This window comes from Oncorhynchus masou, chromosome 12 (genome assembly GCF_036934945.1).
Source record: "Oncorhynchus masou masou isolate Uvic2021 chromosome 12, UVic_Omas_1.1, whole genome shotgun sequence".
In the NCBI taxonomy this organism is placed as follows: domain Eukaryota; kingdom Metazoa; phylum Chordata; class Actinopteri; order Salmoniformes; family Salmonidae; genus Oncorhynchus; species Oncorhynchus masou.
The window spans coordinates 96,430,966-96,458,608 of NC_088223.1; the positions used below are offsets into that span (position 1 = coordinate 96,430,966).

Consider the following 27,643-nt stretch of genomic DNA (forward strand, 5'->3'; position numbering starts at 1 on the left):
GTAACAGACTTTGGGATGGCTGGTAACAGGCTGTGGGATGGCTGGTAACAGGCTGTGGGATGGCTGGTAACAGGCTGTGGGATGGCTGGTAACAGGCTGTGGGATGGCTGGTAACAGACTGTGGGATGGCTGGTAACAGGCTGTGGGATGGCTGGTGACAGACTGTGGGATGGCTGGTAACAGGCTGTGGGATGGCTGGTAACAGGCTGTGGGATGGCTGGTAACAGGCTGTGGGATGGCTGGTAACAGACTGTGGGATGGCTAGTAACAGGCTGTGGGATGGCTAGTAACAGGCTGTGGGATGGCTAGTAACAGGCTGTGGGATGGCTGGTAACAGGCTGTGGGATGGCTGGTAACAGGCTGTGGGATGGCTAGTAACAGACTGTGGGATGGCTGGTAACAGGCTGTGGGATGGCTGGTAACAGACTGTGGGATGGCTAGTAACAGGCTGTGGGATGGCTGGTAACAGGCTGTGGGATGGCTGGTAACAGGCTGTGGGATGGCTAGTAACAGACTGTGGGATGGCTGGTAACAGGCTGTGTACTTCTGATTGAACTAGTTTCATTATCTTTAGTAGTCGTAGGGGCGACTCTGTCAGGTGGACACAAAGTACCTAAAAGACAGATCTGTCTGACACTTTTACTTTGAATTAATTTGTACAAATTTCAGAAAACATCATTCCATGTTGACATTATGGGGTACTGTGTGTCGGCCAGTGACAAAATAAAATCTATATTTAATCCATTTTAAATACAGGCTGTAACACACCAAATGTGGCAAAGGTCAAGGTGTATGAATATTTTCTGAAAAGCCTCTACTTCCTGTAGATTATACTAATTTTCTGATCTCTTTGAAGTTCAAATCGCTGGAGACGTGAAACCAGTCATACAGCATGGCAGCATATTGAAACACGTTAGCACGTTAACGTTCCCACAGTAAAGTATAGGAAATGCATGGGCCATTATGGATAATTTAAATTATACGGCCTTTTCACTTGCAGAAATGTCTTAATTTATAGGCTACCGCAACTTTCTCTGTTTCCTTTAAATATCATGTTAAATATCAGTCACTATCAGTATCGACCGTCAGTAGGTCTCATAACAAATATTCAACTGCCAATGGATTGTTCGTTCCCTTCAGTTGGCATAGCCTACATGGTACTACTGTACTCTAACCTTAACTATCTACCCCCTGTACCTCCCTTCCATTTCCTCCCCTCTCTCTCCCTCTCCTCCCCTCCTCCCCAGGATAGCTATCGTCTATGGTACGGTTTGCATAGCGGTCGTGGAGGAGATGCTTTATCAGGAGGAGGGGGGATGGTGGAGCAGTGGTCTTCCTCTCTCAGTGGGATGCAGTTCAGCACCAGAGACCAGGTGGGTCACATCTACCCAATCAATCAACCAATAATTCCCAGGAAAGTCACAGCTATCTAATCAATAATTCCCAGGTTAGTCACATCTAATCAATCAATAAATAATTCCCAGGTTAGTCACAGCTACATAATCAATCATTCCCAGGTTAGTCACAGCTAGATAATCAATACATCATTACCAGGTTAGTCACAGCTAGATAATCAATACATCATTACCAGGTTAGTCACAGCTACCTAATAAATCATTACCAGGTTAGTCACAGCTATCTAATCAATAAATCATTACCAGGTTAGTCACAGCTACCTAATAAATCATTACCAGGTTAGTCACAGCTACATAATCAATATATCATTCCCAGGTTAGTCACAGCTATCTAATCAATAAATCATAACCAGGTTAGTCACAGCTATCTAATCAATAAATCATTCCCAGGTTAGTCACAACTACATAATCAATAAATCATTCCCAGGTTAGTCACAACTACATAATCAATAAATCATTCCCAGGTTAGTCACAGCTACATAATCAATACATCATTACCAGGTTAGTCACAGCTACATAATCAATAAATCATTCCCAGGTTAGTCACAGCTACATAATCAATACATCATTACCAGGTTAGTCACAGCTATCTAATCAATAAATCATTACCAAGTCAGTAACAACTACATAATCAATACATCATTACAAGGTTAGTCACAGCTATCTAATCAATACATCATTCCCAGGTTAGTCACAGCTACATAATCAATAAATCATTCCCAGGTTAGTCACAACTACATAATCAATAAATCATTACCAGGTTAGTCACAGCTACATAATAAATACATCATTACCAGGTTAGTCAGAGCTACATAATCAATAAATCATTACCAGGTTAGTCACAGCCACCTAATCAATAAATCATTACCAGGTTAGTCACAGCTACATAATCAATACATCATTACCAGGTTAGTCACAGCTATCTAATCAATAAATCATTACCAGGTTAGTCACAACTACATAATCAATAAATCATTACCAGGTTAGTCACAGCCACCTAATCAATAAATCATTACCAGGTTAGTCACAGCTACATAATCAATACATCATTACCAGGTTAGTCACAGCTACATAATCAATACATCATTACCAGGTTAGTCACAGCTAAATAATCAATACATCATTACCAGGTTAGTCACAGCTACCTAATAAATCATTACCAGGTTAGTCACAGCTACATAATCAATAAATCATTACCAGGTTAGTCACAGCTACATAATATATAAATCATTACCAGGTTCGTCACAGCTATCTAATCAATAAATCATTACCAGGTTAGTCACAGCTACATAATCAATACATCATTATCAGGTTAGTCAGAGCTAAATAATCAATCAATCATTACCAGGTTAGTCACAGATATCTAATCAATAAATCATTACCAGGTTAGTCACAGCTATCTAATCAATAAATCATTACCAGGTTAGTCAGAGCTAAATAATCAATCAATCATTACCAGGTTAGTCACAGATATCTAATCAATAAATCATTACCAGGTTAGTCAGAGCTAAATAATCAATCAATCATTACCAGGTTAGTCACAGATATCTAATCAATAAATCATTAGCAGGTTAGTCACAGCTATCTAATCAATAAATCATTCCCAGGTTAGTCACAGCTACATAATCAATAAATCATTACCAGGTTAGTCACAGCTACATAATCAATACATCATTACCAGGTTAGTCAGAGCTACATAATCAATAAATCATTACCAGGTTAGTCACAGCCACCTAATCAATAAATCATTACCAGGTTAGTCACAGCTACATATTCAATACATCATTACCAGGTTAGTCACAGCTACATAATCAATACACCATTACCAGGTTAGTCACAGCTACCTAATAAATCATTACCAGGTTAGTCACAGCTACATAATCAATACATCATTAACAGGTTAGTCACAGCTACATAATCAATACATCATTACCAGGTTAGTCACAGCTACCTAATAAATCATTACCAGGTTAGTCACAGCTACATAATCAATAAATCATTACCAGGTTAGTCACAGCTATCTAATCAATAAATCATTACCAGGTTAGTCACAGCTATCTAATCAATAAATCATTACCAGGTTAGTCACAACTACATAATCAATAAATCATTACCAGGTTAGTCAGAGCTATCTAATCAATAAATCATTACCAGGTTAGTCACAGCTATCTAATCAATAAATCATTACCAGGTTAGTCACAGCTATCTAATCAATACATCATTCCCAGGTTAGTCACAGCTATCTAATCAATAAATCATTGCCAGGTTAGTCACAGCTACATAATCAATAAATCATTCCCAGTTTAGTCACAGCTATCTAATCAATAAATCATTACCAGGTTAGTCACAGCTACATAATCAATACATCATTCCCAGGTTAGTCACAGCTATCTAATCAATAAATCGTTACCAGGTTAGTCATAACTACATAATCAATAAATCATTACCAGGTTAGTCACAGCTATCTAATCAATAAATCATTCCCTGGTTAGTCACAGCTACATAATCAATACATCATTCCCAGGTTAGTCACAGCTATCTAATCAATAAATCGTTACCAGGTTAGTCACAGCTACATAATCAATACATCATTCCCAGGTTAGTCACAGCTATCTAATCAATAAATCGTTACCAGGTTAGTCATAACTACATAATCAATAAATCATTACCAGGTTAGTCACAGCTATCTAATCAATAAATCATTCCCAGGTTAGTCACAGCTACATAATCAATACATCATTCCCAGGTTAGTCACAGCTACATAATCAATAAATCATTACAAGGTTAGTCACAGCTATCTAATCAATACATCATTCACAGGTTAGTCACAGCTACATAATCAATAAATCATTACCAGGATAGTCACAACAACATAATCAATAAATCATTACCAGGTTAGTGACAGCTACCTAATAAATCATTACCAGGTTAGACACAGCTACATAATCAATAAATCATTACCAGGTTCGTCACAGCTATCTAATCAATAAATCATTACCAGGTTAGTCACAGCTATCTAATCAATACATCATTCCCAGGTTAGTCACAGCTATCTAATCAATAAATCATTCCCAGGTTAGTCACAGCTATCTAATCAATAAATCATTCCCAGGTTAGTCACAGCTATCTAATCAATAAATCATTACCAGTTTAGTCACAGCTATCTAATCAATACATCATTACCAGGTTAGTCACAGCTATCTAATCAATAAATCATTACCAGGTTAGTCCGAACTACATAATCAATAAATCATTACCAGGTTAGTCACAGCTACATAATCAATACATCATTACCAGGTTAGTCAGAGCTATCTAATCAATAAATCATTACCAGGTTAGTCACAGCCACCTAATCAATAAATCATTACCAGGTTAGTCACTAATAGTCACAGCTACATAATCAATACATCATTACCAGGTTAGTCACAGCTACATAATCAATACATCATTACCAGGTTAGTCACAGCTACATAATCAATACATCATTACCAGGTTAGTCACAGCTACCTAATAAATCATTACCAGGTTAGTCACAGCTACATAATCAATAAATCATTACCAGGTTAGTCACAGCTACATAATATATAAATCATTACCAGGTTAGTCACAGCTATCTAATCAATAAATCATTACCAGGTTAGTCACAGCTACATAATCAATACATCATTACCAGGTTAGTCAGAGCTAAATAATCAATCAATCATTACCAGGTTAGTCAAAGATATCTAATCAATAAATCATTACCAGGTTAGTCACAGCTATCTAATCAATAAATCATTACCAGGTTAGTCACAGCTATCTAATCAATAAATCATTCCCAGGTTAGTCACAGCTACATAATCAATAAATCATTCCCAGGTTAGTCACAGCTACATAATCAATACATCATTACCAGGTTAGTCACAGCTACATAATCAATACATCATTACCAGGTTAGTCACAGCTACATAATCAATACATCATTACCAGGTTAGTCACAGCTACATAATCAATACATCATTACCAGGTTAGTCACAGCTATCTAATCAATACATCATTCACAGGTTAGTTACAGCTACATAATCAATAAATCATTACCAGGATAGTCACAACAACATAATCAATAAATCATTACCAGGTTAGTGACAGCTACCTAATAAATCATTACCAGGTTAGACACAGCTACATAATCAATAAATCATTACCAGGTTCGTCACAGCTATCTAATCAATAAATCATTACCAGGTTAGTCACAGCTATCTAATCAATACATCATTCCCAGGTTAGTCACAGCTATCTAATCAATAAATAATTCCCAGGTTAGTCACAGCTATCTAATCAATAAATCATTACCAGGTTAGTCACAGCTATCTAATCAATACATCATTACCAGGTTAGTCACAGCTATCTAATCAATAAATCATTACCAGGTTAGTCACAACTACATAATCAATAAATCATTACCAGGTTAGTCACAGCTACATAATCAATACATCATTACCAGGTTAGTCAGAGCTATCTAATCAATAAATCATTACCAGGTTAGTCACAGCCACCTAATCAATAAATCATTACCAGGTTAGTCACAGCTACATAATCAATACATCATTACCAGGTTAGTCACAGCTACATAATCAATACATCATTACCAGGTTAGTCACAGCTACATAATCAATACATCATTACCAGGTTAGTCACAGCTACCTAATAAATCATTACCAGGTTAGTCACAGCTACATAATCAATAAATCATTACCAGGTTAGTCACAGCTACATAATATATAAATCATTACCATGTTAGTCACAGCTATCTAATCAATAAATCATTACCAGGTAAGTCACAGCTACATAATCAATACATCATTACCAGGTTAGTCAGAGCTAAATAATCAATCAATCATTACCAGGTTAGTCACAGATATCTAATCAATAAATCATTACCAGGTTAGTCACAGCTATCTAATCAATAAATCATTACCAGGTTAGTCAGAGCTAAATAATCAATCAATCATTACCAGGTTAGTCACAGATATCTAATCAATAAATCATTACCAGGTTAGTCAGAGCTAAATAATCAATCAATCATTACCAGGTTAGTCACAGATATCTAATCAATAAATCATTACCAGGTTAGTCACAGCTATCTAATCAATAAATCATTCCCAGGTTAGTCACAGCTACATAATCAATACATCATTACCAGGTTAGTCATAGCTACATAATCAATAAATCATTACCAGGTTAGTCACAGCTACATAATCAATACATCATTACCAGGTTAGTCAGAGCTACATAATCAATCAATCATTACCAGGTTAGTCACAGCTATCTAATCAATAAATCATTACCAGGTTTGTCACAGCTATCTAATCAATAAATCATTACCAGGTTAGTCACAGCTACATAATCAATAAATCATTCCCAGGTTAGTCACAGCTATCTAATCAATAAATCATTACCAGGTTAGTCACAGCTATCTAATCAATAAATCATTACCAGGTTAGTCACAGCTACATAATCAATAAATCATTACCAGGTTCGTCACAGCTATCTAATCAATAAATCATTACCAGGTTAGTCACAGCTATCTAATCAATAAATCATTACCAGGTTAGTCACAACTACATAATCAATAAATCATTACCAGGTTAGTCACAGCTATCTAATCAATAAATCATTACCAGGTTAGTCACAGCTATCTAATCAATACATCATTCCCAGGTTAGTCACAGCTATCTAATCAATAAATCATTGCCAGGTTAGTCACAGCTACATAATCAATAAATCATTCCCAGTTTAGTCACAGCTATCTAATCAATAAATCATTACCAGGTTAGTCACAGCTACATAATCAATACATCATTCCCAGGTTAGTCACAGCTATCTAATCAATAAATCATTACCAGGTTAGTCACAGCTACATAATCAATACATCATTACCAGGTTAGTCAGAGCTAAATAATCAATCAATCATTACCAGGTTAGTCACAGATATCTAATCAATAAATCATTGCCAGGTTAGTCACAGCTACATAATCAATAAATCATTCCCAGTTTAGTCACAGCTATCTAATCAATAAATCATTACCAGGTTAGTCACAGCTACATAATCAATACATCATTAACAGGTTAGTCACAGCTACATAATCAATACATCATTACCAGGTTAGTCACAGCTACCTAATAAATCATTACCAGGTTAGTCACAGCTACATAATCAATAAATCATTACCAGGTTAGTCACAGCTATCTAATCAATAAATCATTACCAGGTTAGTCACAGCTATCTAATCAATAAATCATTACCAGGTTAGTCACAACTACATAATCAATAAATCATTACCAGGTTAGTCAGAGCTATCTAATCAATAAATCATTACCAGGTTAGTCACAGCTATCTAATCAATACATCATTCCCAGGTTAGTCACAGCTATCTAATCAATAAATCGTTACCAGGTTAGTCACAGCTACATAATCAATACATCATTCCCAGGTTAGTCACAGCTACATAATCAATAAATCATTACAAGGTTAGTCACAGCTATCTAATCAATACATCATTCACAGGTTAGTCACAGCTACATAATCAATAAATCATTACCAGGATAGTCACAACAACATAATCAATAAATCATTACCGGGTTAGTGACAGCTACCTAATAAATCATTACCAGGTTAGACACAGCTACATAATCAATAAATCATTACCAGGTTCGTCACAGCTATCTAATCAATAAATCATTACCAGGTTAGTCACAGCTATCTAATCAATACATCATTCCCAGGTTAGTCACAGCTATCTAATCAATAAATCATTCCCAGGTTAGTCACAGCTATCTAATCAATAAATCATTACCAGGTTAGTCACAGCTATCTAATCAATACATCATTACCAGGTTAGTCACAGCTATCTAATCAATAAATCATTACCAGGTTAGTCACAACTACATAATCAATAAATCATTACCAGGTTAGTCACAGCTACATAATCAATACATCATTACCAGGTTAGTCAGAGCTATCTAATCAATAAATCATTACCAGGTTAGTCACAGCCACCTAATCAATAAATCATTACCAGGTTAGTCACAGCTACATAATCAATACATCATTACCAGGTTAGTCACAGCTACATAATCAATACATCATTACCAGGTTAGTCACAGCTACATAATCAATACATCATTACCAGGTTAGTCACAGCTACCTAATAAATCATTACCAGGTTAGTCACAGCTACATAATCAATACATCATTACCAGGTTAGTCAGAGCCAAATAATCAATCAATCATTACCAGGTTAGTCACAGATATCTAATCAATAAATCATTACCAGGTTAGTCACAGCTATCTAATCAATAAATCATTACCAGGTTAGTCAGAGCTAAATAATCAATCAACCATTACCAGGTTAGTCACAGATATCTAATCAATAAATCATTACCAGGTTAGTCAGAGCTAAATAATCAATCAATCATTACCAGGTTAGTCACAGATATCTAATCAATAAATCATTACCAGGTTAGTCACAGCTATCTAATCAATAAATCATTCCCAGGTTAGTCACAGCTACATAATCAATACATCATTACCAGGTTAGTCACAGCTACATAATCAATAAATCATTACCAGGTTAGTCACAGCTACATAATCAATACATCATTACCAGGTTAGTCAGAGCTACATAATCAATAAATAATTACCAGGTTAGTCACAGCCACCTAATCAATAAATCATTACCAGGTTAGTCACAGCTACATAATCAATACATCATTAACAGGTTAGTCACAGCTACATAATCAATACATCATTACCAGGTTAGTCACAGCTACCTAATAAATCATTACCAGGATAGTCACAGCTACATAATCAATAAATCATTACCAGGTTAGTCACAGCTATCTAATCAATAAATCATTACCAGGTTAGTCACAGCTACATAATCAATACATCATTACCAGTTTAGTCAGAGCTAAATAATCAATCAATCATTACCAGGTTAGTCACAGCTATCTAATCAATAAATCATTACCAGGTTAGTCACAGCTATCTAATCAATAAATCATTACCAGGTTAGTCACAGCTACATAATCAATAAATCATTACCAGGTTAGTCACAGCTACATAATCAATAAATCATTCCCAGGTTAGTCACAGCTATCATAATCAATAAATCATTACCAGGTTAGTCACAGCTACCTAATCAATATCCAATCACAGCTATCTAATCAATACATCATTACCAGGTTAGTCACAGCTATCTAATCAATAAATCATTACCACAGCTACATAATCAATAAATCATTACCAGGTTAGTCACAGCTATCTAATCAATAAATCATTAAAACACTCATAGTGTATTACCAGGTTGAGCACAGTCACAGATCTAACACTCAGGTTAGTGTCATTGTTAGCACAGTACATAAAACACATTTCATAGTGTATTGAGCACAGTGAAGACACTCAGTGTATTGAGCACAGTGAAAACACTCATAGTGTATTGAGCACAGTGAAAACACTCATAGTGTATTGAGCACAGTGAAGACTATCATAGTGTATTGATCACAGTGAAGACACTCAGTGTATTGAGCACAGTGAAAACACTCATAGTGTATTGAGCACAGTGAAGACACTCAGTGTATTGAGCACAGTGAAGACACTCATAGTGTATTGAGCACAGTGAAGACACTCATAGTGTATTGTGCTCAGTGAAGACACTCAGTGTATTGAGCACAGTGAAGACTACCATAGTGTATTGAGCACTGTGAAGACACTCAGTGTATTGAGCACAGTGAAGACACTCAGTGTATTGAGCACAGTGAGACACTCATAGTGTATTGAGCACAGTGAAGACACTCGGTGTATTGAGCACAGTGAGACACTCATAGTGTATTGAGCACAGTGAAGACTATCATAGTGTATTGAACACAGTGAAAACACTCAGTGTATTCAGCAAGGTGAAGACACTCAGTGTATTGAGCACAGTGAAGACGCTCAGTGTATTGAGCACAGTGAAGACACTCAGTGTATTGAGCACAGTGAGACACTCATAGTGTATTGAGCACAGTGAAGACACTCAGTGTATTGAGCACAATGAGACACTCATAGTGTATTGAGCACAGTGAAGACTATCATAGTGTATTGAGCACAGTGAACACACTCAGTGTATTGAGCACTGTGAAGACACTATGTGTATTGAGCACAGTGAAGACACTCAGTGTATTGAGCACAGTGAGACACTCATAGTGTATTGAGCACAGTGAAGACACTCAGTGTATTGAGCACAGTGAAGACACTCAGTGTATTGAGCACAGTGAGACACTCATAGTGTATTGAGCACAGTGAAGACACTCGGTGTATTGAGCACAGTGAGACACTCATAGTGTATTGAGCACAGTGAAGACTATCATAGTGTATTGAACACAGTGAAAACACTCAGTGTATTCAGCAAGGTGAAGACACTCAGTGTATTGAGCACAGTGAAGACGCTCAGTGTATTGAGCACAGCCACCTAATCAATAAATCATTGAAGACACTCAGTGTATTGAGCACAGTGAGACACTCATAGTGTATTGAGCACAGTGAAGACACTCAGTGTATTGAGCACAATGAGACACTCATAGTGTATTGAGCACAGTGAAGACTATCATAGTGTATTGAGCACAGTGAACACACTCAGTGTATTGAGCACTGTGAAGACACTATGTGTATTGAGCACAGTGAAGACACTCAGTGTATTGAGCACAGTGAACACACTCAGTGTATTGAGCACAGTGAAGACACTCATAGTGTATTGAACACAGTGAAAACACTCAGTGTATTGAGCAGAGTGAAGACACTCAGTGTATTGAGCACAGCGAAAACCCTCAGTGTATTGAGCACAGTGAAAACATTTATAGTGTATTTAGCAGGGTGAAACAACTCAGTGTATTGAGCACAGTGAAGACACTCAATGTAATGAGCACAGTGAAGACACTCAATGTATTGAGCACAGTGAAGACACTCATAGTGTATTGAGCACAGTGAAGACACTCATAGTGTATTGAACACAGTGAAAACACTTAGTGTATTTACATTACATTTACATTTAAGTCATTTAGCAGTATTGAGCACGCTCTTATCCAGAAGCGATCAGTGTATTACAACATTGGTGAGCACAGTGAATTCACCTTCTGAAAACACATCCAGTGAAGAACAGCCACTTACAATAGTGCATCTAAATCATTTAAGGTATTGAGAAGTGGATTACTTATCCTATCCTAGGTATTCCTTGAAGAGGTGGGGCACAGGTGTCTCCGGAAGGTGGTGATTGACTCTGTCATAGTGTATTGAGCAGAGTGAAGACACTCAGTGTATTGAGCACAGTGACTACACTCATAGTGTATTGAGCACATTGAAAACACTCATAGTTTATTGAGCACAGTGAAGACACTCAGTGTATTGAGCACAGTGAAGACTGAATCAGTGTATTGAGCACAGTGAAGACACTCAGTGTATTGAGCAAAGTGAACACTCATAGTGTATTGAGCACAGTGAAGACACTCATAGTGTATTGAGCACAGTGAAGACACTCATAGTGTATTGAGCAGAGTGAAGACACTCATAGTGTATTGAGCAGAGTGAAGATACTCATAGTGTATTGAGCACAGTGAAGACACTCATAGTGTATTGAGCACAGTGAAAACACTCATAGTGTATTGAGCACTGTGAAGACACTCAGTGTATTGAGCACAGTGAAAACACTCATAGCGTATTGAGCACAGTGAAGACACTCAGTGTATTGAGCACAGTGACGACTATCATGGTGTATTGAGCACAGTGAAAACACTCATAGTGTATTGAGCACAGTGAACACACTCAGTGTATTGAGCACAATGAAGACACTTATAGTGTATTGAGCACAGTGAAGACACTCATAGTGTATTGAGCACTGTGAAGACACTCAGTGTATTGAGCACAGTGAAGACACTCAGTTTATTGAGCACATTGAAGACACTCATAGTGTATTGAGCTCAGTGAAGACACTCAGTGTATTGAGCACAGTGAAGACTTTCATAGTGTATTGAGCACTGTGAAGACACTCAGTGTATTGAGAACAGTGAAGACACTCAGTGTATTGAGCACAGTGAGACACTCATCATGTATTGAGCACAGTGAAGACACTCAGTGTATTGAGCACAGTGACGACTATCATGGTGTATTGAGCACAGTGAAAACACTCATAGTGTATTGAGCACAGTGAACACACTCATAGTGTATTGAGCACATTGAAGACTATCATAGTGTATTGAGCACAGTGAACACACTCAGTGTATTGAGCACTGTGAAGACACTATGTGTATTGAGCACAATGAAGACACTTATAGTGTATTGAGCACATTGAAGACTATCATAGTGTATTGAGCACAGTGAACACACTCAGTGTATTGAGCACTGTGAAGACACACACATTGGGGACATCATAGTTATTGAGCACAGTGAAGACACTCAGTGTATTGAGCACAGTGAAGACACTCAGTGTATTGAGCACAGTGAAGACACTCAGTGTATTGAGCACAGTGAAGACACTCAGTGTAAGACACTCATAGTGTATTGAGCACAGTGAAGACACTCATCAGTGTATTGAGCACAGTGAAGACACTCAGTGTATTGAGCACAGTGAAAACATTCAGTGTATTGAGCACAGTGAAAACACTATAGTGTATTGAGCACAGTGAAGACAACTCAGTGTATTGAGCACAGTGAAGACACTCATAGTGTATTGAGCACAGTGAAGACACTCAGTGTATTGAGCACAGTGAAGACACTCAGTGTATTGAGCACAGTGAAGACACTCATAGTGTATTGAGCACAGTGAAGACACTCATAGTGTATTGAACACAGTGAAGACACTATGTGTATTGAGCACAGTGAAGACACTCAGTGTATTGAGCACAGTGAAAACACTCAGTGTATTGAGCAGAGTGAAGACACTCAGTGTATTGAGCAGAGTGAAGACACTCAGTGTATTGAGCACTGTGAAGACACTATGTGTATTGAGCACAGTGAAGACACTCAGTGTATTGAGCACAGTGAAAACACTCAGTGTATTGAGCAGAGTGAAGACACTCAGTGTATTGAGCACAGCGAAAACACTCATTGTATTGAGCACAGTGAAAACATGTATAGTGTATTGAGCACAGTGAACACACTCAGTGTATTGAGCACAGTGAAGACACTCATTGTATTGAGCACAGTGAAGACACTCAGTGTATTGAGCACAGTGAAGACTATCATTGTGTATTGAGCACAGTGAAGACACTCAGTGTATTGAGCACAGTGAAGACACTCATAGTGTATTGAGCACAGTGAAGACACTCATAGTGTATTGAACACAGTGAAGACACTATGTGTATTGAGCACAGTGAAGACACTCAGTGTATTGAGCACAGTGAAAACACTCAGTGTATTGAGCAGAGTGAAGACACTCAGTGTATTGAGCACAGTGAAGACACATTGTATTGAGTGTGAAGACACTATGTGTATTGAGCACAGTGAAGACACTCAGTGTATTGAGCACAGTGAAAACACTCAGTGTATTGAGCAGAGTGAAGACACTCAGTGTATTGAGCACAAAAACACTCAGTGTATTTGAGCACAGTGAAGACACTCACTCAGTGTATTGAGCACAGTGAAGACACTCATTGTATTGAGCACAGTGAAGACACTCAGTGTATTGAGCACAGTGAAGACTATCATTGTGTATTGAGCACAGTGAAGACACTCAGTGTATTGAGCACAGTGAAGACACTCAGTGTATTGAGCACAGTGAAGACACTCAGTGTATTGAGCACAGTGAAGACACTCAGTGTATTGAGCACAGTGAAGACACTCAGTGTATTGAGCACAGTGAACACACTCAGTGTATTGAGCACAATGAAGACACTCATAGTGTATTGAGCACAGCGAAAACACCCAGTGTATTGAGCACAGCGAAAACACTCATTGTATTGAGCACAGTGAAAACATGTATAGTGTATTTAGCAGGGTGAAACCACTCAGTGTATTGAGCACAGTGAAGACACTCAGTGTATTGAGCACAGTGAACACAATCAGTGTATTGAGCACAGTGAAAACACTCATAGTGTATTGAGCACAGTGAAACACATCAGTGTATTGAGCACAGTGAAGACACTCAGTGTATTGAGCACAGTGAAGACTATCATAGTGTATTGAGCACAGTGAACACACTCAGTGTATTGAGCACTGTGAAGACACTATGTGTATTGAGCACAGTGAAGACACTCAGTGTATTGAGCACAGTGAAGACACTCAGTGTATTGAGCACAGTGAAGACACTCATAGTGTATTGAGCACAGTGAAGACACTCTAGTGTATTGAACACAGTGTATTGAGCACAGTGAAGACACTCATAGTGTATTGAGCACAGTGAAGACACTCATAGTGTATTGAGCACAGTGAAGACACTCAGTGTATTGAGCACAGTGAAGACACTCAGTGTATTGAGCACAGTGAAGACACTCAGTGTATTGAGCACAGTGAAGACACTCAGTGTATTGAGCACAGTGAAGACACTCAGTGTATTGAGCACAGTGAAGACACTCACTGAGCAGTGTATTGAGAAAACACAGTGTATTGAGCACAGTGAAGACACTCAGTGTATTGAGCACAGTGAAGACACTCAGTGTATTGAGCACAGTGAAGACACTCAGTGTATTGAGCACAATGAAGACACTCATAGTGTATTGAGCACAGTGAACACACTCAGTGTATTGAGCACAGTGAAGACACTCATAGTGTATTTAGCAGGGTGAAACCACTCAGTGTATTGAGTACAGTGAACACACTCAGTGTATTGAGCACAGTGAAGACACTCAGTGTATTGAGCACAGTGAAGACACTCATTGTATTGAGCACAGTGAAGACACTCAGTGTATTGAGCACAGTGAAGACTATCATTGTGTATTGAGCACATTGAAGACACTCAGTGTATTGAGCACAGTGAAGACACTCAGTGTATTGAGCACAGTGAAGACACTCAGTGTATTGAGCACAGTGAAGACACTCAGTGTATTGAGCACAGTGAACACACTCAGTGTATTGAGCACAATGAAGACACTCATAGTGTATTGAGCACAGCGAAAACACCCAGTGTATTGAGCACAGTGAAGACACTCACAGTGTATTATAGCACAGTGAAGACACTCAGTGTATTGAGCACAGTGAACACACTCAGTGTATTGAGCACAGTGAAGACACTCATAGTGTATTTAGCAGGGTGAAACCACTCATCGTGTATTGAGCACAGTGAAGACACTCAGTGTATTGAGCACAGTGAAGACTATCATAGTGTATTGAGCACAGTGAACACACTCAGTGTATTGAGCACTGTGAAGACACTATGTGTATTGAGCACATTGAAGACACTCAGTGTATTGAGCACAGTGAAGACACTCAGTGTATTGAGCACAGTGAAGACACTCAGTCTTATTGAGCACAGTGAAGACACTCATAGTGCATTGAGCACAGTGAAGACACTCAGTGTATTGAGCACAGTGAAGACTATCATTGTTTATTGAGCACAGTGAAGACACTCAGTGTATTTTGCACAGTGAAGACACTCAGTGTATTGAGCACAGTGAAGACACTCAGTGTATTGAGCACAGTGAAGACACTCAGTGTATTTTGCACAGTGAAGACACTCAGTGTATTGAGCACAGTGAAGACACTCAGTGTATTGAGCACAGTGAAGACACTCAGTGTATTGAGCACATTGAAGACACTCAGTGTATTGAGCACAGTGAACACACTCATAGTGTATTGAGCACAGCGAAAACACTCAGTGTATTGAGCACAGCGAAAACACTCAGTGTATTGAGCACAGTGAACACACTCATAGTGTATTGAGCACAGCGAAAACACTCAGTGTATTGAGCACAGCGAAAACACTCAGTGTATTGAGCACAGTAAAAACATTTATAGTGTATTTAGCAGGGTGAAACCACTCTGTGTATTGAGTACAGTGAAGACACTCAGTGTATTGAGCACAGTGAAAGGCACTGCATTTTGCCAGTAAAAAGCAGATTGTAAATGTGTGTTATCCTGATGATTCCTATAGGACCATGACCGCTACCTACAGGGCAGCTGTGCCCAGGAGAACAGAGGAGGCTGGTGGTACAACAGGTGGGTGAGGAGACTAATGTCGCCTCTCGCTTCTCACATTTCAGATTTTTCATTTGTAAATAATTAGTCAACATTTCTCAAAACACACATTAATTCCACTTTGAAATGATGGGGTGTTGTGAGAAGGTCAGTGACACATCTCTATTTAATCCATTTGAAATGTTGTAACACAACAACATGTGTAAAAAGTCAAGGGGTGTGAATACGTTTTGAAGTCACTGTACATCATCTAATTAGACTATATTGGGTTTGCAGTCATCATCAGCTATTGTTTCAATTCAACCCAGATTTCAACTAAAAATGGACAATACATATACGTCTATGGTTTGAAGCTCTGGTACATTTCAAATAGAATCTTCAAGTTAATGGTCAATATGTTCTATGTAAACTCAATCTCAAAAATGTCAAACAAAATGTTCAAATTGTTGTAAAACATATCATAAATGTGACTGGTGGAGTTATGTCACACATACAGCTAACTTAAACATGGAAATTCTGTTTACAAAATTACAACAAAAGGCAAGTGGAAGGAGGAAAAAGTAAGGAACTTGTCTGTCGGCTCGACATTAAAGACAATAATGAATTAAAGATTATTGTGATAAATAAAAAAGGATGAATAAATTGATAGCCATATAGATTGCAAAATAGTTGGGAAGAGATTTTCGATGTGCCGATTCCATGGCACATGATTTACGAACTGGTACGCAAAACAACACCGGATTCAAAACTTAGTTTTCTAATTTAAATGATTACACAAACACAAACTTCTCTATATGGGGGGGGGGGGGATACAACCTTTCCAGCTCTGCCTATTTTGTTGTGAAGAGACAGAATCATTAGATCATTTGTTTTGGTACCGTCCTAATGTAGCTAGTTTTTGGATCGACGTTCAGGAATGGCTGAAGATTTGTAATATTTACCTGGAGCTAACTCTGCAGATAACACTGCTGGGTGATCTGGAAAGTCATAGTCAATCGATCGATTATATAATAATACTTTTAGTAAAAATATTCATCTTTAATGTATAATCTGTAGAAAGTATGAGAATGGAAAGGTTCAAGACTTTTGTCAAACATCACAGTTATATACAGTGTGGCAATTACATTGATAGAACCAACAATCTGCAATATTAACAAATGCATTTAAAGTTTCATTTGATTTAGTACTTTTGATTTTAGTTGCGATAGAGACGTGAAATGATTAATGTGTATAGACAACCGGATTCTATAGTTGTGTTTGGTTGTCAATGCAACCAAATATCACCATTTGAAGGATATGTATCTTCTGATTGCATAGTTCCATCTGTACCACTGACTTAGTTCTGATTGGATAGTTCCATCTGTACCACTGACTTAGTTCTGATTGGATAGTTCCATCTGTACCACTGACTTAGTTCTGATTGGATAGTTCCCTCTGTACCACTGACTTAGTTCTGATTGGATAGTTCCATCTGTACCACTGACTTAGTTCTGATTGGATAGTTCCATCTGTACCACTGACTTAGTTCTGATTGGATAGTTCCCTCTGTACCACTGACTTAGTTCTGATTGGATAGTTCCCTCTTCTGACTTAGTTCTGATTGGATAGTTCCACTGACTTAGTTCTGATTGGATAGTTCCATCTGTACCACTGACTTAGTTCTGATTGGATAGTTCCATCTGTACCACTGACTTAGTTCTGATTGGATAGTTCCATCTGTACCACTGACTTAGTTCTGATTGGATAGTTCCATCTGTACCACTGACTTAGTTCTGATTGGATAGTTCCATCTCAAATCAAATCAAATCAAATTTTATTTGTCACATACACATGGTTAGCAGATGTTAATGCGAGTGTAGCGAAATGCTTGTGCTTCCAGTTCCGACAATCTGTACCACTGACTGATTTTAATTCCAGTTTGCCTACAAATGAATAACTGATATGTTAGATTCACGTCTCCATTTCAACCAAACATCGAAGTTAAAGAATAGAACTAAATCAAATCCAACATTAAATGCAGTTTCATTTGATTATTTATATTCTTTAAGTATGATCTTAAGACTTTTGTTGTGCTTTTAGATGGTTGAAAGCATAGTGATAACACATTCAACAACCTTCTGGCTGTCTATGTGGTGAATAAAGGCTGGAATCTTATTGATCAACGTCTCAGCCAAGTATTACCCACATTTACACGTTGAAATCACGTGGTGTGCCCAGTGGGAAATATTTGCTCCATATAAATAGTCATAAATCCAACAGATCGTCGGTGATCCGACTTAGTAAATCATAATTTGTCAAAAGTCAGTTTTAGCTCAACCTCAGCTCAGTGTTGCTCAGCCTCTGAGCGCCGTAGGGAATCATACTTATATGTCTGTGATCGGCAGGGACGCTCCATTCCTGTGCAGGAAGTCGTTTGTTTGTAATAGTTATAAGTCAAAGGTCAAAGTCAAATTGCGGGTCAAATTGACTTCAGAACGGTTTAGCTCAGCCTCTGAGCATCATAGGGTAATCATACTTATACAGTATAGATGCAAATGGACGTGGAACCTACGGAAAGGGAGGAGCCTAGCACTATGGAACATAAGGAAAGGGAGGAGCCTAGCACTATGGAACATACAGAAAGGGAGGAGCCTAGCACTATGGAACATACAGAAAGGGAGGAGCCTAGCACTATGGAACATAAGGAAAGGGAGGAGCCTAGCTCTATGAAACACAAGGAAAGGGAGGAGCCTATCACTATGGAACATACAGAAAGGGAGGAGCCTAGCACTATCGAACATAAGGAAAGGGAGGAGCCTAGCTCTATGGAACATAAGGAAAGGGAGGAGCCTAGCGTTATGGAACATAAGGAAAGGGAGGAGCACTATGGAACATAAGGGAGGAGCCTAGCACTATGGAACATACGGAAAGGGAGGAGCCTAGCACTATGGAAGATACAGAAAGTGAGGAGCCTAGCACTATAGAACATAAGGAAAGGGAGGAGCACTATGGAACATAAGGGAGGAGCCTAGCACTATGGAACATACAGAAAGGGAGGAGCCTAGCACTATGGAACATAAGGAAAGGGAGGAGCCTAGCACTATTGAACATAAGGAAATGGAGGAGCCTAGCACTATGGAACATACAGAAAGGGAGGAGCCTAGCACTATGGAACATAGGAAAGGGAGGAGCCTAGCACTATAGAACATAAAGAAAGGGAGGAGCCTAGCACTATTGAACATAAGGAAATGGAGGAGCCTCGCACTATGGAACATACAGAAAGGGAGGAGCCTAGCACTATGGAACATAGGAAAGGGAGGAGCCTAGCACTATAGAACATAAGGAAAGGGAGGAGCACTATGGAACATAAGGGAGGAGCCTAGCACTATGGAACATACATAAAGGGAGGGGCCTAGCACTATCGAACATAAGGAAAGGGAGGAGCCTAGCTCTATGAAACATAAGGAAAGGGAGGAGCCTATCACTATGGAACATACAGAAAGGGAGGAGCCTAGCACTATCGAACATAAGGAAAGGGAGGAGCCTAGCTCTATGGAACATAAGGAAAGGGAGGAGCCTAGCGTTATGGAACATAAGGAAAGGGAGGAGCACTATGGAACATAAGGGAGGAGCCTAGCACTATGGAACATACGGAAAGGGAGGAGCCTAGCACTATGGAACTTACAGAAAGGGAGGAGCCTAGCACTATAGAACATAAGGAAAGGGAGGAGCACTATGGAACATAAGGGAGGAGCCTAGCACTATGGAACATACAGAAAGGGAGGAGCCTAGCACTATCGAACATAAGGAAAGGGTGGAGCCTAGCTCTATGGAAAATAAGGAAAGGGAGGAGCCTAGCACTATGGAACATATGGAAAGGGAGGAGCCTAGAATTATGGAACATACAGAAAGGGAGGAGCCTAGCACTATCGAACATAAGGAAAGGGAGGAGCCTAGCTCTATGGAACATAAGGGAAGGGAGGAGCCTAACACTATGGAACATACGGAAAGGGAGGAGCCTAACACTATGGAACATACGGAAAGGGAGGAGTCTAGCACTATGGAACATACGGAAAGGGAGGAGCCTAGCACTATGGAACATACAGAAAGGGAGGAGCCTAGCACTATGGAACATACGGAAAGGGAGTAGACAACACTATGGAACATACGGAAAGGGAGGAGCCTAGCAATATGGAACATACGGAAAGGGAGGAGCCTAGCACTATGGAACATACAGAAAGGGAGGAGACAACACTATGGAACATACGGAAAGGGAGGAGCATATGGCTCTGTGTCCATCTCTTTCTCTTGGCTGGGCTTAACATAGTGTAACTTTATAAATGTCTGTGTATCCAATCAGATCTCACTCCTGGCAGCGCTGGGCAAACCTAGTGCTCCAACTCTGTACATGTTGTGTCCCTTTCCTCCTCACTATCCAGCTGTCATGTCTTCCTGTCTGTCACTCTCTCTTTATCCGTATTGGTTACTATCTCTTGGCTGGACTTGATAAGCTCTAACACTGTAATGTATTTCTCTCGCCCTGTACTCAGAACTCAGTACATGTGTTGTGTGTTCACCTGTCTCTCCAGGTGTCATGCAGCCAACCTGAATGGGAAGTTCTACCGCGGCGGAGTCTACAAGGGTCCCTATGACAACGGTGTGGTGTGGGGCACCTGGAGAGGCCTGTGGTACTCCCTCCGACACACCACCATCAAAATACGGCCCCTGCTCTCCCTGGACAGCCTGGCAGGCAGTGGAGCAGGGCCAGATGGGTAGAGGGTCCAGGAAAAATGGAGGCTTCAGCCAGCGCTAGGCCTCAACACATGGAGCCAGTCAACCACCGAATCACCTGCAGTAGAAAGTATTAGAGGCTTTAAAAAAACATTATTTTAAAAATATATTTTCATTTATCATTTGTTATTTTCCAATATTTTGTCAAATTCTTTGTAAATATATCAAATGTTAATGAGGCTTTGTCTTCCCAGATTCATAGTATCGTTGACACATTAAGGTCACAGCAGGGGAATGATGTAGTTCAGTATATGTTTTGAACTAAATGCAATTATGCAATAATAATAAATGAGAGTTATAAACTAACACGCCTCCCTGATGTTTACATGAGCAGTATAAACTAACATGTGTCCCACTGGGACCACATGTGTCCCTGATGTTTACATGAGCAGTATAAACTAACATGTGTCCCTGATTTTATGAGTCGTATAAACTAAAAGCGTCCCTGATGTTTAAATGAGGATATAAACTAACATGTTTTGAACTAAATGCAATTATGCAATAATAATAAATGAGAGTTATAAACTAACACGCCTCCCTGATGTTTACATGAGCAGTATAAACTAACATGTGTCCCTGATGTTTACATGAGCAGTATCAACTAACATGTGTCCCTGATGTTTACATGAGCAGTATCAACTAACATGTGTCCCTGATGTTTACATGAGCAGTATCAACTAACATGTGTCCCTGATGTTTACATGAGCAGTATAAACTAACATGTGTCCCTGATGTTTACATGAGCAGTATAAACTAACATGTGTCCCTGATGTTTACATGAGCAGTATAAACTAACATGTGTCCCTGATGTTTACATGAGCAGTATAAACAGTATCAACTAACATACATGTGTCATGTGTCCCTGATGAGCAGTATACTAACACGTCTGAAGCAGTATAAATTAACATGTGTCCCTGATGTTTACATGAGCAGTATCAACTAACACGTCTCCCTGATGTGTACATGAGCAGTATAAACTAACACGTCTCCCTGATGTTTACATGTTTACAAACTCATTTACATGCCTACTTTGGGGTTCTTATCCTTGCTGGTGTTTTCAGATCCAATGGAGAATCCACAGGATCCCTGTGGGATGCAGAAACTGGCAGAGAACTTTTCTGTGCAACAATGTCTCTGGAAAACTTCCACATTAGATCCAGGATGATCTGCTTTGATAACCGAGACACCAGACCAGCTCAGCGGCAGAGAGACCAGCTAGCTGCTATCAGATCAGTGCAGAGAGACAAGCTAGCTGCTATCAGGTCAGTGCAGAGAGACAAGCTAGCTGCTATCAGATCAGTGCAGAGAGACAAGCTAGCTGCTATCAGATCAGTGCAGAGAGACAAGCCAGCTGTAATCAGGTCAGTGCAGAGAGACAAGCTAGCTGCTATCAGATCAGTGCAGAGAGACAAGCCAGCTGTAATCAGGTCAGTGTAGAGAGACAAGCTAGCTGCTATCAGGTCAGTGCAGAGAGACAAGCTAGCTGCTATCAGGATCAGTGCAGAGAGACAAGCTAGCTGCTATCAGATCAGTGCAGAGAGACAAGACAGCTGTAATCAGGTCAGTGCAGAGAGACCAGCTAGCTGCTATCAGATCAGTGCAGAGAGACAAGCTAGCTGCTATCAGATCAGTGCAGAGAGACAAGACAGCTGTAATCAGGTCAGTGCAGAGAGACAAGCTAGCTGCTATCAGGTCAGTGCAGAGAGACAAGCTAGCTGCTATCAGATCAGTGCAGAGAGACAAGCTAGCTGCTATCAGATCAGTGCAGAGAGACAAGCTAGCTGCTATCAGATCAGTGCAGAGAGACAAGCCAGCTGTAATCAGATCAGTGCAGAGAGACAAGCTAGCTGCTATCAGGTCAGTGTAGAGAGACAAGCTAGCTGCTATCAGGTCAGTGCAGAGAGACAAGCCAGCTGTAATCAGGTCAGTGCAGAGAGACAAGCTAGCAGTAATCAGTAGTGGGTCGACTTCCTTCCCCTGTTTTACAACCCTGGGCCCAACGTTACTATTGATGAGCAGCATATGCCATTTAGTGGCCACTGCCCCTTCAGACAGTACATACCATCTAAACCCCCAAAATATGGAATGAAGATCTGGGCTGCCTGTGATTCTGCTTCATCATATGCGTGGAACTTCAAGTGTATATGGGGAAGCCAGATGGAGGAGTCCCTGAGAAGAACCAAGGGATGTGGGTTGTCCTGGACGTGACACAGGGACTCCGTGGCCACAACATCACGTGATAATTTTTTTACTTCTCACAAGCTGGGACAGGAGCTCCTCAAGAGAAAGCTGAGGATGGTAGGAACAGTATGAAAAAACAAGCCAGAGATCCCACCTCAGCTGTTGAATACACAGAACAGACCTGTCAATTCCTCTAGGTTTGTGTTCATGGCCGACACATTCCTAGTGTCCTACATGCCAAAGAAAGGCAACAATGTGACTGACCAACACAAATTGTAGCAAGACTTGAAATGTATTTTTTTTTTACATTGGATAAGTAGAGACTCAGAGCTAGAAAATGGTATATCGTACACTAGAGTTGAGGAAAAATGTGAAAGTAATTTAGCTTTTAAAGTTGATAAACTTGTGACCTCACTTTTGAGAAAATGGCCTTTGAATGTTTTGGCACCTACTGGAGAGCTCTTCTTAGTCTACACCCATTCAGCATTGTTCACACCCTCTTAAGCCTCAGCCCCACCCATCTCATTAAGGATTCACATGTGAGGTCATGTGTTCACCAGTGAGTAGTGTAGTAAAGATTAAGACTAAAAGTGGTAGTAGCCTACAATAAGGAACAATTCCAGGTTAACAGTGTCCAGATAATTGTTTTAATAAATATTAGAAACTTACCCAGACACACTTGTCTGAATTGATGGGTCATGTGTTAGAAACACTGTAACCACATCCAATGGTGGAGAAAGTACTACATTGTCATACTTGAGTAAAAGTATAAATCATTTCAAATTCCTTATATTAAACCAGACGGCACAATTTTTTTCATCTTTTTGACGATAGCCAGGGACACATAACATAATTTACAAATGAAGCATTTGTGTTTAGTGAGTCCACCAGATCAGAGGCAGTAGGGACGACCAGGGATGTTCTCTGTTTCGTGAGTCCTCCAGATCAGAGGCAGTAGGGATGTTCTCTGTTTAGTGAGTCCTCCAGATCAGGGGCAGTAGGGATGACCAGGGATGTTCTCTGTTTAGTGAGTCCACCAGATCAGAGGCAGTAGGGATGACCAGGGATGTTCTCTGTTTAGTGTGTCCTCCAGATCAGAGGCAGTAGGGATGACCAGGGATGTTCTCTGTTTAGTGAGTCCTCCAGATCAGAGGCAATTGTGCGATTCATTTGTTTCATTAAAAAACATGAATAACCAACACGCTGCATTTCGGTCCGACTCTCATTCAACAAACGAAGAACGCCTTTACAAAATCACCCACCACACACGGACCGAGCAGCGTGTTAACAGGCAGGAGCCACAGGAGAGGCAACAGAAGCAGCTTCTGTGGGAGAGGCTGCACCACTTGGAGAATTGGACATGGGAGGAAGAACTGGACGGAAAAGGACCCTGGGCTCAGCCTGGTGAATATCGACGCCCCTAGGAGGAACTAGAGGCGGATAAAGCGGAGAGGCGCTGGTATGAGGAGGCAACACGGCGACGTGGATGGAAGCCCGGGAATCAGCCCCAAAAATTTCTTGGGGGGGGGGGCTTTCAGGGAGTATGGCTACGCCAGGTAGGAGACCTGCACAAACTCCCTGTGCTTACCGGGGAGCTAGAGAGACCGGGCAGGCACCGTGTTATGCAGTGGTGCGCACAGTGTCCCCAGTGCGGGTGCATAGCCCGGTGCGGTATATTTCAGCTCCGCGTATCGGCCGGGCTAGATTGAGCGTCGAGCCAAATGCCATGAAGCCGGCTCTACGCATCTGGTCCCCAGTGCGTCTCTTTGGGCCGGCTTACATGGCACCAGCCTTGCGCTCGGTGTCTCCGGTTCGCCTACATAGCCCAGTGCGGGCTATTCCACCTCGTCGCACTGGCAGAGCGACCGAGAGTATTCAACCTGGTAAGGTTGGGCAGGCTCGGTGCTCAAGAGCTCCAGTGCGCCTGCACGGTCCGGTCTATCCAGTACCACCTCCACACACCAGCCCTCCAGTAGCAGCTCCCCGCACCAGGCTTCCTGTGCGTGTCCTCGGCCCAATACCACCAGTGCCAGCACCACGCATCAGGGCTGCCAGTCTGCATGGAGCAGCCAGAGCTGCCAGTCTACATGGAGCAGCTAGAGATGCCAGTCTGCATGGAGCTGCCAGTCTGCAAGGAGCTGCCAGTCTGCATGGAGCAGCCAGAGCTGCCAGTCTGCATGGAGCAGCTAGAGCTGCCAGTCTGCATGGAGCAGCTAGAGCTGCCAGTCTGCATGGAGCAGCTAGAGCTGCCAGTCTGCATGGAGCTGCCAGTCTGCAAGGAGCTGCCAGTCTGCATGGAGCAGCCAGAGCTGCCAGTCTACATGGAGCAGCTAGAGCTGCCAGTCTGCATGGAGCAGCCAGAGCTGTCAGTCTGCTTGGAGCAGCCAGAACTGCCAGTCTGCATGGAGCTGCCAGTCTGCATGGAGCAGCCAGAGCTGTCAGTCTGCTTGGAGCAGCTAGAGCTGCCAGTCTGCAAGGAGCTGCCAGTCTGCAAGGAGCTGCTAGTCTGCAAGGAGCTGCCAGTCTGCAAGGAGTTGCCAGTCTGCATGGAGCTGCCAGTCTGCATGGAGCAGCCAGAGCTGTCAGTCTGCTTGGAGCAGCTAGAGCTGCCAGTCTGCAAGGAGCTGCCAGTCTGCAAGGAGCTGCTAGTCTGCAAGGAGCTGCCAGTCTGCAAGGAGTTGCCAGTCTGCATGGAGCTGCCAGTCTGCAAGGAGTTGCCAGTCTGCAAGGAGTTGCCAGTCTGCATGGAGATGCCAGTCTGCAAGGAGTTGCCAGTCTGCAAGGAGCTGCCAGTCTGCAAGAAGCTGCCAAAGCTGTTATTCTGCATGGAACAGTCAGAGCTGTCAGTCTGCAAGAAGCCGCCAGAGCCGCCAGTCAGCATGGAGCAGCCAGAGCCGTCAGTCAGCATGAAGCAGCCAGAGCCGTCAGTCTGCCATGATCCGCCAGTCAGCCAGACTCTTCCAGATCTGCCAGTCAACCAGACTCCTCCAGATCTGCCAGTCAGCCAGACTCTTCCAGATCTGCCAGTCAGCCAGACTCTTCCAGATCTGCCAGTGAGCCAGACTCTTCCAGATCTGCCAGTCAGCCAGACTCTTCCAGATCTGCCAGTCAGCCAGACTCTTCCAGATCTGCCAGTCAGCCAGATTCTTCCAGATCTGCCAGTCAACCAGACTCTTACAGATCTGCCAGTCGACCAGATTCTTCCAGATCTGCCAGTCAACCAGACTCTTACAGATCTGCCAGTCAGCCAGACTCTTACAGATCTGCCAGTCAGCCAGACTCTTCCAGATCTGCCAGTCAGCCAGACTCTTCCAGATCTGTCAGTCAGCCAGACTTTTCTAGATCTGTCAGTCAGCCAGACTCTTCCAGATCTGCCAGTCAGCCAGACTCTTCCAGATCTGCCAGTCAGCCAGAGTCTTCCAGATCTGCCAGTCAGCCAGACTCTTCCAGATCTGCCAGTCAACCAGACTCTTCCAGATCTGCCAGTCAACCAGAATCTTCCAGATCTGCTAGTCAACCAGACTCTTCCAGATCTGCTAGTCAACCAGCCTCTTCCAGATCTGCCAGTCAACCAAACTCTTCCAGATCTGCCAGTCAACCAGACTCTTCCAGATCTGCCAGTCAACCAGACCCTTCCAGATCTGCCAGTCAACCAGACTCTTTCAGATCTGCCAGTCGACCAGACTCTTCCAGATCCGCCAGTCAGCCAGGATCTGCCAGAACTGCCAGCCAGCCAGGATCTGCCGGATTCAACTGCCTGGTTGGGCTTCCTCTCAGTGCTGGGCTTCCTCTCAGTGCTGGGCTTCCTCTGTTCCAAGCTGCCCCTCTGTCCCGAGCTGCCCCTCTGTCCCGAGCTGCCCCTCTGTCTCGAGCTGCCCCTCTGTCCCGAGCTGCCCGTCTGTCTCGAGCTGCCCCTCAGTCCAGTGGGGTTCTGGGTGAGGACTACTAGGCCATGGTCGGCGGCGAGGGTGGATTATCCCAGGACGCGTAGGGGAGGAACTATGACATTAATGGAGTGGGGTCCACGTCCCGAGCCGGAACCGCCACCATGGACAGACGCCCACCCGGACCCTCCCTATGGTTTTGAGGTGCGTCCGGGAGTCCGCACCTTAGGGGGGGGTTCTGTCACGCCTTG

General features: G+C 41.5%; 2 protein-coding genes across 2 annotated transcripts in view; one reads left to right on the top strand and one right to left on the bottom strand.

Annotated features, from left to right (window-relative positions):
• Positions 1 to 21,312, top strand: part of fgl1b (fibrinogen like 1B) — a 46,164-nt gene extending 24,852 nt beyond the window's left edge. The window contains exons 8-10 of the mRNA XM_064982529.1: positions 1,248 to 1,373; positions 16,514 to 16,578; positions 21,126 to 21,312. Coding sequence (XP_064838601.1) covers positions 1,248 to 1,373; positions 16,514 to 16,578; positions 21,126 to 21,312 — 378 coding nt within the window. The remainder of the gene's footprint in view (positions 1 to 1,247; positions 1,374 to 16,513; positions 16,579 to 21,125) is intronic.
• The window catches only part of LOC135549443 (cell adhesion molecule 2-like), a 1,019,298-nt gene that overhangs the window by 129,052 nt on the left and 862,603 nt on the right, over positions 1 to 27,643 (bottom strand). The window lies entirely within an intron of this gene.